The sequence below is a fragment of the Nesoenas mayeri genome (genome assembly GCF_963082525.1).
Source record: "Nesoenas mayeri genome assembly, chromosome: 2".
Classification (NCBI taxonomy): domain Eukaryota; kingdom Metazoa; phylum Chordata; class Aves; order Columbiformes; family Columbidae; genus Nesoenas; species Nesoenas mayeri.
Window position 1 is genome coordinate 19737698 of NC_137543.1, and position 14582 is coordinate 19752279.

Consider the following 14582-nt stretch of genomic DNA (forward strand, 5'->3'; position numbering starts at 1 on the left):
CACAGCACTCTCCTAGTAACAGTACTGTTTTTATTGATCTTTTTACTCTAAGTCTTGATGCTTTTGTTCTGTAATACTAATGCCATTAGTGGTGCTATAAATGTAACGACAAAGCCAGTGAGCCACAATTATATAGTCCTTTTTTCAGATGGTTTCCCAGAACTCACATCAGTCCTGCTTATTAGTGAAATGTTCAAACAGAAGGAAGATCAGTAGAGGGATCATTTGTTGCCAAAGTCAATTAAAATTTGCTGCTTCAGTGTAACTTCGCTGTTGTAAAGTCAGATGTCAAAAGCTGATACATTTAAGGACATTTGTGGGAAATACTGCATGGTAAAAGATGCCCAAGCTTTAGGATTGGGTCAGTCCATCTTCTTTCACCTTTCTCTCCCTTCTTCTGCACAAGCTGAGCCTACCACCATTTATGCCGTGCTGTGAGTGAGCAGCAAGGACCTCTTGCCGAAATCAGCGAGCAGCTTCCATGCTAAATTTTCAGTAGTGACCATTAGCAGTCAGCCTCTGGGGGTAAGGGAAGCAAGGCCAAAGGAGCTGTTGAGAAACAGGTGTAAAACTTGCCTGTGTATTAATGATGGGAACCTCAGCAACAGGTAAAAGGACTTGAAGATGTCTAGTTGTGATTTTACTTACTTCACCACTGGGTTAGGGTTTATGAGTAGAACATCAAAATCAATAGATGGACTGGGAAAAACATGGTGGTTCCCAGCTGTGGAATATCTAAAAAATGTAAAGGGAAAGTATGATCCTAACCATGTAGATTGTACGGGACCTCTGAGATCATTTCATGCAGCCTCCTTTTTGTAGCAGGACTATTTCCAGCACTACGTCACATCAGCCATGGCTTTATCTGTCTCAGTCTAGAAAACCGTCAAGGACAAGAGTTTGCACAGCCTCTCTAGGTGACCCCAGGGAGTGATGGAGCTGCTTGCCTGCCTTCCTTCACAGGCAAAATGGAGCATAGTTAATTCAAGTTCTGTCTGCAGAGACACAGAGATTAAATGTGGAATTAATTTGCTTAGGAGGTTAACTAGGCCTCCTCTCTTTTCCTGCAAAGGATATAGTTTTGTTGCTTTTCTGCTTTGCTCTAGTGTGTTTGACTTCTGTTAAGACACTTGCCTTACAAGCACATGAAATTCTGAATAATTTTATTAAATACCAACCCCAACAGATATTAAAAATAGCTGTAAAGTTAGTTTAGAGTTGATCAGGAGGACTAACAATAGTAGCATTTTTAGGACTCTACTTCTAGTGAAGTTATTAAATGTTTTTTTCAACAGTCTGATTTTGCAGGTTTGCAGATGATAAATTCTTTGTAGCAGATGAGTAATCTCCTAGAGTATATAAAATCATCTACTGGAATAGCTGCAATAAAAATGACATGTTTTAGTACAAATAGTAGATGAGGAGAATATTCACACCTCTGACCTTAAGCTGTGCTCCCTAAATGGTTGCTGGGCAGCTGGGGGTGCCTCCAGAGGGCCATTCAGTGTTGTGATGAGGTAGGAGTTGGACTCCTACCTGTTGAGAGTGTGATGGTGTGCATGTGGACATGCTCCAGCTCTGTCTTTCCATGTGCACTACTCATGTTATACTATTACACTTCATTCTGCTGCTTTTTCTATGATCCTTTGTGTTCCCCAGTTGTTCCAGAATAATATTGTGAATCTCTTGTTAGCAATGTTTTCCAGCTGGGTGGTGAGCCCTTACATCTCACTGGTTCAGCTGCACAAGTCAGGATGGTGGTTGTGCTAGTCAATGGAAAGAGAGGAGATCCTCCAGACAGTGACTCAGCGTAGTGGAGAAGCCTAAATTGGGCTGTTGTTGTGACTCATCCTCCAGAGGAGCCTCTTTCTCTCCATTTAAATCAGAAGGAGCCTTAGCAGGTGGAAGCTAGCTGATAGATTCCTTCAGTGTCTGTCAGCAACTTGCATTAATGCGTAAAACACCCCCGTGCTACAAGGCCAGTCACAAAAAGAAGACCAAAGCAACACATAGGGAGTCAAAAATTGTCGAGCAGACAACCAGATTGGGAGATTATCCTGAAAAAAATCTGAAATACCCTTCGTGGTTCACTGCCAATAGCCAGCTCACAGTGCACCATCCTTGCAGAGCCATGGCTACCTGGGCTAGAAACGGACAAAAGGGAACCGTCAGGTAAAAGTCAGCAAATGGTTTTGCCTTGATACACTGAATTTTCAAAATTTTCAAAAGTAGAGGCCCATGTTTAATTCTGGAATCCACATTTCTTAGTGGAAATGCAGAGTACGTACAGCCTGAGCATTGGTCAAAGGAACCTTAAGAGGAGATGAAAGTGGGACAGTAGACAAGGGACCAGGTTGGGGATGGATAGCTAAGACTCATGAAAGTATATAACTAGATCTGGAAGCTTGGAGTGAGGGTAAAAATAAGTCAGTGGATCCTCAGTGGGAGCATCATTAATTATTTGGATGCATCATATAAGGAAGTTGTAAATTCAGTATTTCTTGACGTCTTCAGGAAAAGCAGTATTTTTCTAAAGAAGGCTCTAAAGCATATTTAAGAGACATTTCTAAGGCTTCTGTGCACAGAAAATCAGAGGAAATCATCACGTCACAACATATGGCCTTAAAGGCTACAAGAACAATATTTTTGTCTGTTGTTAGAGTATTATTATCTTCGCCACTGTTTATACTTTGACTCTACTATTTGAAATCTAGGCAGTGCACGCAAATGTCAGAGTGCTCTGAGCAGCTTCCCTGATTGTTTGTTTGAGGAGACACTATCCTGTGCTTGGCTTTGAAACTTGGCAAGCGTGTCTGATCTGGGAGAGGGGTTGGACGTAGAGTTTCAATGATGAAATCCAGCTGATGTTCAAAGGAAAAGTCTACTCCCAGAAAGCTCTTAGGAGGCCACTGGGAAACAAGACACCATGAATATTGCTAAGGAAGCAATGAAAGTAGTCTGTTATAAATTTATGTATTTTTCCCTCTTGTGCAAGTAAATAATACAGGCAAGATCAGAAGTATGGACTTTCACAGCAGTATTTGCCAGCTTTCTCTGTTCTGTCTTCCTGATACTCATGTGCCTGAGAAGGTATATCAGGTCTATCTGTAATCCTGAGAAGTCTGGACCTGAAATCTTTACTGGGGCAGAACTCTTGCTGAGTTATAGGGCTGAATCCTTCATTGACCTTGCTGAGAGCTACATTCACATCACGGCTTCAGCAAAAAGGGAATCCCATTGTGGACTCGTCTGCTCCTTTTACCCTCTTGCCAACTTTGAAGACAGGTTCCTTATCTTGGCCCATTTCTGGGCAGGTAGACATCTTCACCTCTTTCTGTCAGAGGTGTCAGCAGAGTTCTGGAGGAACCTGCAGGAAACATGGAACTCACGCTGCTGTAGTTGCACCCTTCCTGCCGCAGACAAGGAGCAGAGACGTTCATTGAGCAGGGCGGGTGGTCAAGCTGTCTGTGGGATGGAGGAGGGTCCATCAGGGTCCATGGGGAAGTCTGCTGCTCTTCTGTGGGGAGTTCACCTACAATATTAAATGCAATTAAACAGCCTGCTGAGTCTTCATTAGCAGGGGAAAATGAAGATACGTGCAGGCAGTTTGGCTTGCACTGAGCAGTTGGATAGCCCCTCAGTGCTAACCAGGACTTCTCCTCCTGCCAGGACGGTGAGCTGCAGGTCGGGTGGGAGGTGGATCTCTCCAGTGTACAGAACTTTGCTTGCCCTTGGTGGTGAGCACCAGTGTTCTGTGTGCAGCTGTTCCTTTCTGTGGTAGTAAACATTTCGATTATTTAAAAGACGTCACAAAAAGCTGACACAGAAAACTGTTTCTTTGCAGCTTGCCCTAGATTTGGAAAATCATTATTTTGTTCACAGTTCTGGCTAATACTAGGTAGAAGGAGTAGAAGATATACATTGCATTAGAAAATAACAAGCGATCAGAGGAGAGGGAATACAATAAAATCATTCATTTACTTCAGCTGGAGTGGGAATGCTCACCTGGTTATTGATGTGTCTGAAGGTCACAAGGGGGTGTGAGTAAAGAAGAGCTGTTGTGCTTTGTACCAGGCTTATTTCATAGAATAGTTTGGGTTAGAAGGGACCTTCAAAGCTCATCCAGTCCAACTCCCCTGCAATGAGCAGGGGCATCTGCAACTAGATCAGGTTGCTCAGAGCCCCGTCCAGCCTGGCCTTGAAGATCTCCTGGGATGGGGCAACTACTACCTCTCTTGGCAACCTGTTCCAGTGTTTCACCACCCTCATTGTAAAAAAATTCTTCCTCATATCTAGCCTGAATCTGCCCTCTTTTAGTTTAAAACCATTACCCCTTTTCCTATTGCAACAGACCCTGCTAAAAAGTCTGTCCCCATCTTTCTTACAGGACCCTTTTAAGTACTGAAAGACCGCAACAAGGTCTCCCCGGAGCCTTCCCTTCTCTGGGCTGAGAAGTCCAGCTGAAGGACTAGCTAAAGGTCTGCCCACGTGTCTCACCTTGCCAGTAACCCAGTGAAGCGCCTGGAAGGGCTGATTCACTCTTTAATAAATGCCCCATTGCAATGTAAGCTCAGATCCTTAAGGGTAAAATGAAGGTAGATATGAAATAATCTGATCATACAGTGTCACCACTGTGATATTAGAGACAATGGTTGTGGGTAGTAATTAAAATATTGATTTTTTTAAAAGCTATTTTTGTGTGCTTTCTTTAGCTACCTTATTTCCTCATTGCAGTTAATTTTACATATTTGAGAGGGGGTTTAATGCCCTAATTCTTAATACTGTAGTTTAGTTCTTTCATTGTTTAAAGTTTTATCAGCTCTTTAGGTTCTTCCAGGTAGCCTCTCTATAGCTTTGGAAGTTATTTGTACATGAAGACTGCCACATCTGTGAAGTCTACAGAACTTGTTCAACTATTGCAGTGATTTTATCAGTGGAAAAATAAAGTAAATAGTCTCTTGTCTTTTTTAAAAAAAAACAAACAAAAAACCAAACAACCTAAAACCAACCAACCAACCAAAAACAAACACGAAAAAAAGCACCACAAAGTTTTGAAAATCATGCCACATAGAGAAGCATGTAAGTGGAAAGGTCATAATTAAAAATGAACTGCATGAATCTGCACTTTTTTTCTGAATATATTTGATTATGTTTGCGTGCCTCTAAAGGGAATACGCTTTGGCCATAACTAAAGGAGCTGCTTAAATGCAGTTCAGCAGCTCGCTCAGCTGTGCCGATCTGCTGCCCTGAGGGCTGCATTCATTCAGCCCCCAGGAGACTCCGAACCCTTCAGAAAATGAAACAGGTGCTGATCTGTTGATCTGTGAGGAAATTGCCACCTTCTCTCTTCTCTATGTTGAGTTATACTGTGATGTTGATGGGAATGGAAAGGATGAATTAAACTAAAATCATCTGGGCAACAATCCTGCTTTAGTCAGGATGAATGTGGAGATGGGCTGAAAACCATATTAGCGGTCTTCTCGTTCCTGATTGTTTTTCTAGGGACTAATTCTGAGTTGCAGAAGGTGTCAGCAAGATGGCAAAAGGAGGTGCTTGTAGGCTTAATTGAGCTGGTTTGAAGGAACTGAATATGATTAAGCTGGATTAGGTGCTTTACACCCTTTGTGCCTGGGAGGTACTTCTAGGAGCAGGCTGGGCTGCCCCGTGGCCTGGCATCAGGCCTGGCAGCAACACCTCCAGTGCTGTTACATGCTAATGCATATATTATGGCATGCACTGAATGGTCAGCATCTATAGGCACCTTTCCCAGCACTGGAGGCAGGACACAGAGAAATGAGAAACAAACCACTGGAACAAATAGGTGAGGGTAGAGTGACTGGCAAAGCACAAAGGAAAACTGGTTGATATGAAAGGATGTGGTTGTTTTACTGTACTGAGGGAACAATAGTTAGAAATAGCAAAAGCTGCTCTTTTGTGCAGAGGGAGGCAGGCGGGGGGGGGGGGGGGGTCAAATAGTTATGTGGTGCTCCTTTTTTTCTCATAAATGCATAGTCATATACTGACTTTTTAAACAATCTGCCCATGCAAAGTTCATTGCAAAATCAGGCTTGACCTAAATTATGAACAGGGTGGAAGTGGTAAATGCAGTGTGATCATGCAAATTATTTGGCTCAGTTGCAAGTACTTCTTTGAGTTTCATGTTAGGTAATAATAATATACTGGGAACAGAGTGCAATTGCATAATTAATATGGCAGCTTTCATTTTATCCTGGGAAAGATCAAACAATTATATTTCTCCAGGAGAGTAAATATTCAAGACTTCCTAGTGTCAGAGTAGCCTGTTTGTTTTTGTTGTGTATCTGTAAAACCACCATGACTTTTAGGAGAGCTGTGATTGCTCAAGATTACAGGAAATGTGATTAGGTGAAAGGAGTGTTTGATATGTGGATTTCACCTGGATTCAGACTTCTTACCTTGCATTTAATTGTTAAGAGCTGGAGTGTTTGTATTTCTGGAGGTCAGGAATGTGGGTCTGCTCCCGAAGTGGCTGCTGATGCCGTGAAGTGCTGGTGTGTCCTCGGAGGAGTTCGGCTTTAAATGAAAGCAATCTGTGTGTAACACACTCTCTTCAGAGCTGGGAACCTCACACGCAATTGTCAAGAAGGAAGAGCTCTGTGATCACAGTTGCTTTAAAAGGAAACCTTTATTAATTCTGGTTAAATTAAAATCCTGACTTGGTGCATATGGGCTGTAGGTCGTTCTCTTGTTGTTCAGATAGGAACAGATCTTAAAGAACAGCATGTGGCCCATGCTTGTTTTTCATCCAGTGTGTGCTACACAAGCCATTCTTGTGTCTTATGTGCACTTTTTCATACCATAGTACTCCCTAACCTAGCCAAGTCAAAAGAATTTTTCGTAGATCTGAGTTTTCAGTATGTAGCCCCTAGTATTGTATTTTGCCAGTCTTTATGAAACAAGCATTTGCTATTTTAGTCTGCCATAAGGTATTCAAGACTTAAATGGGAGAAACTAATAGCTTCTCAGCAGGTTTCAGAGCCAAGGTCGTGCATATCAGGTAACTGACTGCAAATAGTTGTAGTTCAAACACTGGGTTTTTTTTAATCTGAAAACATTCATGTACGTATTAGTTAGAAATTTTGATGTTTTCCCTTTTCTCTTCAGATGACACTGGCTGTCCTAGTAGCCAGTCAGTATCTCCAGTTAAGACTCCTTCTGATGCTGGAAACAGTCCAATCAGTTTTTGCACTGGTAGTGATGGAGACTTCTCCAGGAAGAAATTCAGTCCAGGGACAATGAGTGAAGGGAACCCGCAGCTGGCTCGATATAAGAAGGAGGCAAAGGCAAGCCTAGTAAAGCCCGGTGAGTACAGTATGGTTCCTTTCATGTCTTTAATTACACTTCTTAGTTGACTAGAACTTCTACAGATGTCTACATACACTGTGTTGTGCTGCCTGCGATACCACTAATGTTGAGAGTAAATAAAAAAAATATAGTTGCATTCCTTCTGTGAAGCCACCTGCAAGATTTGAAAACACTATTTGTATTAGCTGTTTCAAGGAAATAAAATTAATTGACATATTCACTTTCTTTTGTGAGGATCAATGGTGATGTCAAATAACAACTGAAATGGATTTTATTCTATTTCATGGTAATTGCACACATATTTCACTAGCCAAAGATAAATGACTCTTACTATCAAAGCAAAGAATTACAGTCTTCGGATATTGTTAGATTTATTGTTGAATCCTGCCTGAACATTATGCTGCCAGGCTGTAATAGCTCTGGGGATATAACATGTCAAACCAAAGCAAGATAATGGGCAGCCTACATGTGGGAGTTAGGCAGGTTTAAATCCAAACTGCACTGGCTGCATGAAGAACATGTCTTACATGGTCCCAGGCTAATGGGCCACCTCAGACCACCATCTAAATCAGCACCTGCTTGTCACACATCCAAGACTCAATATCCTGGCGTGTCACTGGCTGCTGTAATTTTAATGAGTAGATATAAAATATTTTTGTGATTCATGTACAGGCAGCTGTTGATTGCAAATGGTCAGGGTACTTGTACTGTTATTTAATTAATCATGGAGACAGAGAGGATTTCAACATTGTGCAGAGCCAGCTGCAGAACTGACATTGTTCATGAGCTCAGGTACCTCCTGCCTATACTGTTTCCAGTCATTTTACCTGTGGAAGCAATTTAGATACTGTCATGAGGAGCCAGCTCAGATTTACCAGCACCGTGTTTAATCCAGAAACAATAGAGAATCTGTTGCAAAAACTCTTCACTGTCTTGGTCATTGAGAGGGCTGATTAAATCTGACCAATATTCCTGCAAGTTCTGCAGCTCGTTTTATAGCACTGTGTTACTTGAGTGTTCCCAGTCTCCCATTGTTTTGCATAATGGATGACAGATAATAATTTTCAAGGTTTGTTTTCTGTTCCATTAAAATCAAGGAACGTAATGCAGGCAGAATGCAGTGAATATGGTATAAGACAGTCAAATCTGCTGCAGTGGCTACCACAACCATTTTGTATGTGAATGTGGATGTAGCTTAGCAAAGTGTGAATAAAAAATTTTGAAAGTGTTTTTTTTTTATTGAAGAGTCCTATACACATGGAAAAAAGTTATGCACTCGCTTCAATAATTTACTTCATTGTTTTTTATTGTTATGTTTAAATTGACCTATAGTATCATGTTATTAGCCTTTCACAGTGAGGCAGAAGTCATCTTCATTTTAGTTGATGGTATTATTTCAAGTCTTTGAATGGACTTAGTTTGGGTGTTTAGGTATTCCTGTAGATGGGCCATTCTGTAGCTGTCGGTGTCTCTGTTAATTGATATCTAAGGTTAGAAAAGTTGCCTCTGGAGTTTGCGCGTAACGCTCCTGAGATCCATCAAAACTCTCAGAGCAGGAACTGGATCTGATTTATAGAGTATTTCTAAGTTCCTCCTGCCAAATATCTCCAACCTTTTTAGTGGAAAGTTTTCAAAAACCACATTGTAGTCAGTGTGAGAGCTGACACGTATGAGGGACATTCCTGAAATGGAGAGGACATCTGAGGACAGCTGGGCTTCATTTTCCTCAGTGTTGGCCACAGGAGTTAATGGAATTCTCTCCCATTGCTATCTCTTGGCTTCAGGTGGATCTAGTCCTTCCCCATGACCTCCTTGCACATACATTTCTGGTGGCTCAGTCAGGAAGCTCTAGCCCTTATGCAAAGAGGAGACATCATCATGTAGCAAAACACACCAGGAGTCATGGGAGCAGTAGAAGGGAAGGGGGACCTGGCTGAAGAATAACAGTGATGTGTCCTTGTCATGTGTAGCCTAATTCTGCATACAGCTGGATACCTCGAAATCCAGCATGGAGAGGGTTGTGCACAGTATCTTTTTCTATACCAAAAGCCCTTACTGATTTATGGAGATAACCTCTACTTTTTATTTATCCAAAATGTCTTGTGATAATGACTACAGAGCAGGAACCAGACATGAGAGAGAAAAATCCAGCCTATCACTATGTTTTACAGCTCTGTCCTGCACTACATTTTTGTAGGCCAGTACATCAATCAGTGTGCACCTTCAAAACGCTTCTGATTTTGCCTAGAATTTATCTGTTTCCAGGATTGTTTTCTTGGAACATGCCGAATCTCAGAAGTAACACTCACACAAATATTTAGATAATTCAGGAAATGTCAGAGTGGGATTGCACTGAGAATGAACCCTGGGACTTTTTTTTAGGCTGTTCCCAGAGATTTTGCTGTTCTCTAACAAAATCACTTCATCTTTCTTTTCTATACTTCAAAATATTAAATATGGTGTAGTTTTTTTTCTCTAACAGCCTAAGGCATTGTTATGTGGATCTAAGTCGTCTTCAGCTCTTGAAGTATTAACAAACGAGATTCAGATACCATTCATCATTTATGTTGTTTGCATAGCGAGCCATATTTAATCCAGGAACACATTATCACTGCATCTTGATAAACCTCTGAAAGATTTATAATTATGAAGATGTTAATCATTTGGTATAGTTATCAATGGTCTTTATTGTTCATTACATCTGAATCACAGCAGTGTTATAGGTGAATTTGGCTTAAAATCAGTGACTGCGTTGCCAGGAAAGGAGGGAGAGAACCGTTGCATTAAGGAAGATATAAAATATCCGCTCCAGGAGGAGGTTACGAGTCTTTTAATTTCAGTATTTTAGAAGTTGTTCCCTGTTCTAGATATGATTCATTTATGCAATATTAAAATAACAGAAAATGTGTTGCAGAAAACAGCCTTGCAAAAAGACACAAAAAAGCTTAATTAACACTAGTTCCAGTTTTTTTATCAAGATACTGTGCTGAATCCTACAGGTTTGGTAACTGAATAAAAATGAACATAAACAGCAGATCTTTTAACACTTCTACATATTCACGTTCCTGTTGTACTCCTCCTGCAAAGATCCATACTGAATTCCTGCAGCTCACATCCACATCTTGTTAAGAATAGTGGGAACTGGTTTGCTTTCTTTTGACAGTCTTTTTCACCTTGTTCTTGACTTCCATATGAATGCTTAGTGCAAGAATTCAAAATCTGGCTTTGCAAGCTGCAAAGCACTCATAAACTTAAAACGTTGTGGATAAGGAGTCTTGAGCAAGAGTTGTGTCAATAACTTTTTAAAGGCTTGCATGTTTAAAATAACAAAAAGCCATGCTTTAAGTGTTTGTGGGCATCATAATTCAAGAATGGCACCTGACCAGCTGACTGTGTTCAGCATTTCTGGCAAAAGTTCTGCTCTTTGCTTCCTTGCCTTGGGTGTCATGGGCGCGTTAACTGAGTGAGCCCAGGTTACTGTTGGAGCTGTCCCTTAGCAGTCATGGAATTGCTAAAGTTTCACATGAAATTATTAAGACTTCAGAAAAAAACGCTGAGACAATAAGCACCACTGCATGAAAGGAGACCTAAGTGAGCTGCAATTAGGGTCACTCGCAAAACTTGTAAAGACTGGCTGTCCGTCATGCACAGCTTGGTTCAGTATTAATCATTCCTGGTAGCTGCAGACTATACAAAAAAGTTATTCTTTTTCACTGCTGATAACACATTTGGCCACCTATTACTGCATCTGGATAAAGCAGTAACATTTTGGATTATATGGCAGCTGAACTTCAATGGGTTGCTTTTCAAGAACGGCGGTCATTGCGAACTCAGGAATTAAAACCTTGGTCTGTTCAGTTTAACGGGCAAATCTCAGAGGCTTTCTCCACATAGAGCACCTATGTTTATTGGACAATAGGCAATGAGCAGAAATTAAGGAATGTGAAATTCCAAATGAATACAAGAAGACATTTTTTTTTGCTGTGACAGCGGTCAGATGCTGGCACAGGTTGCCTACAGGAGTTGTGGGTGGAGTCTCCATCCATGGAGGTACTCAAACCTCAACTAGACATAGTCCTGGTCAGCCTGCTTCAGTTAGACTTTCTTCAGCAGGCAGTGGTCTCGAGAGGTCCCTTCCACCCCCAGCAATTCTGTGATTATGTGTTGTCCAGCTTTTTTCCTTTAAATAGTGCATCGCCCAGATCTGTAGGTAAGTAGTTACAAGGCACAAGTTATTATTTTCGTGCCCAGTCTTTCATGTCTGTGTACTGCCATTTAACTTAAAATGAGTTCATAGAAATAAAATAATAAAAAAAAGTAACTTTTAGCAATCTCTATTCAATTAAAAATGTCATTTAACTTTGAGCTGTTGTGGGTAATGTTGTACTCTGCATGTGTTGCCAGTGTGATCTTCTCTAGTTCTTGATGGTGAATTTGTCAAGTCACAAGCTTTGGGTTAGGATGTCCCAGTCTGAACACATTAATCTTTGAAGACTTTAGGACTATTAAGGAGTTTTAGCAGAGAGACAGATCAAGCAGATTGTATTGGACTTAAATCGGTTGTGAGAACAGGGTAGGTGTGAGTGCTTTTATTATCAACAATGGAGCTGATGATGGTTAACAAAAGGAAGGCAAGGGAAATGGTCCTGGGCATCTGGGAATTACAATTAGAGCTAAATAAGCCAAACAGATTAGACAGAAAATACAGGTGTAAGCTGCAAACTATGTCTAGTTGTTAAAAATGTCTAGTTGTTAAAACATAATGCTCTTCCTGCTGATTTTTTTTGTATTGTCCAGTGTGTGAGGATTAGATTTACAAGATATTAAATGTCTTGAAACTTATTCTTGGGGGCACCCTGTGCCAAGCAAAGTGTAGTGGATAGTTAGTCCATTGGTGTAGAATTAGTAGGCAAGTTTATCCATAGTGCTACTCTACTTCCATATGTGTTTGTATTGTAAATGCAGTCACTTTGGCTATTTAAAAAACAAAACGTAAAGCCCTGATTTAGGTTATATTACTGATATCTGGTTGTATGATTTTACAGATCTTTTGTCAGCTCACACTCTCTCTTCAGTATGACAGTGTGGGAATAATAGTGCCTGACTGATATATATACATATATATATGTGTGTGTGTGTGTGTGTGCTTCACTTGAAATACAGATGGTTGATGTGTAAGTTCTGTGAGCGGATTGTCTTAGAGGTAATTCTGGAAACATACTTCACTCTCAAGAACTTTGCTTTTCTGCTTGCAGAAGGATGCAATGATAGGACTTTTTCTTATCTTGGGAAGGCTGACAAAATGACATGTTTTACTGGTGCATTTACCCAAAACCATTGTATCTTGTATTTGCATAGCTTTTGTTCATTCTCTCTACTAAATTTCTGCAAGCAGTGGGAAAAATAATAGAACTGTTGTCTCCGTTGTTCAGGGACTATGGCACGGAATACAAAAAACAAGTTACAGAATGTGCTAGCTTGAATAGATCCTATGGCGTGCAGAGAGATTTGTTGTTCTTTGTAACTACTCGTTGGTGCTTATACCTCTTATATTGAAATAAATTTTAAGATGCTCCTGGTAGTATGGAATGCTGTGTGGTTGCTTAAAAAAAAAAAAGCAGACAACAGAAAAACTGTATTTGGACATAACGATCTGCCTTGACTGATCCCTAAAACAAACGGACGTCCTTCATTTTAAAAGCAGAATCATGCAAAGATGAGAGCAATGAGAGGACTGGTGACTTCAGTGTAATATGTCTCTCTTTCTGCTATGACTAATTTAGCAGTACTTTATAACCCACATTCCAAGTCTGCACTTTTTCTGGGGGAAGGATAATTAAGAATGAGGGTATGTCAAAGAACATTTAACCTGGTTACAAATGCAGGATTTAAATCAGAGTACACCATGCTCCCATCCTGCAATCAGTCATACCCTTACTTGAGCAGTGACAATGGGAAGATTCATGCCTCTATTCCTTGGGAATATTTATATAGTTAAATATGCCATTGGTACAAAGGAATGCTGGAATTAGGAAATGAGCTACACCTGCTTCTGTGTAGTTTAAATCATAGAATCACAGAATGTCCTGAGTTGGAAGGGACCCACAAGAATCATCGAGTCCAGTTCCTGTCCCTACACGTGACAACCCCACAGTTCACACCGTGTGTCTGAGGGTGCTGTCCAGTCTCTTCTTGAACACTGTCACGCCAGGGGCCGTGACACCTCCCTGGGGAGCCTGTTCCAGTGCTCCAGCACCCTCTGGGGGAAGAACCTTTTCCTAATGTCCAACCTAAACCTTCCCTGGCACATCTTCCTGACATTTCCTTGGGTGCTGTCATTGGCCACCAAAGAGAAGAGATCAGCACCTGCCCCTCCTCCTCTCCTTGTGAGGAAGCTGTAGCTGCCATGAGGTCTCCCCTCAGTCTCCTCTTCTCCAGGCGGAATGATGAGTCACAGAACAACAAATGTTCTAAAGATGGATGAAGTGAAGTAAGTTGATAACAAATGATGGAGCATCTTGTCTGTGACCATAAGTTGTTCATATATTTGTTTCTTTTGTACCTCTTTGAAGTATTTGAATTAATAATACCCAGTCTCTCGATGTGGCTATGTTTATTGATAAGTGTAAAGCATAAATTCCCTGAGGGGTGCAGAGGAGCTTGCAAGTGAAAAGTCCATGTTCCCTGAGTAACTTGACAAAGATGGTTTCAACTTGAGCATTACATTTTTAAGCAGCTGAGTATTTGGCAAGGAGCAGATACACAGTGGTCAATTACATGTGCTTCTGGAAGGCTTTGCATCTGCTTTTGAAAGCATCACCTTGGCAATAAAAAGGGAAAAAGCACTTGAGCATGTGTTATCTTTCTTCAGATGTGAGCGCATGATTCGAGTGTTTCACTTCTTCCCCACCCCTGATAGCAGCCAGCGTAACCATCCTGGCATTAAAATCCAACAGTACGCAGCATTCATTGCCTAGAATCACAGAGTCATTTCAGTTGGAAGAGACCCTCAGGATCATCGAGTCCAATCATAACCTAACTCTAGCACTAAACCATGTCCCTAAGAATCTCGTCTAAACACCTCTTAAACATCTCTGGGGATGGTGACTCCACCACTTCCCTGGGCAGCCTGTTCCAATGCCCAACAACCCTTTCCGTGAAGAATTTTTTACTAATATCCAATCTAAACCTCCCCTGGTGCAACTTGAGGCCATTTCCTCTCATCCTGTCACTTGATA

The 14582-nt window shown here is 41.0% G+C and overlaps 1 protein-coding gene across 1 annotated transcript in view; it reads left to right on the plus strand.

The window, feature by feature from the left end:
- Positions 1-14582, plus strand: part of LOC308037952 (syntabulin-like) — a gene marked incomplete at both ends in the record, with an annotated part of 39214 nt that overhangs the window by 6702 nt on the left and 17930 nt on the right. Inside the window, one exon of the mRNA XM_080340093.1 lies at positions 7144-7341. Coding sequence (XP_080196219.1) covers positions 7144-7341 — 198 coding nt within the window. The remainder of the gene's footprint in view (positions 1-7143; positions 7342-14582) is intronic.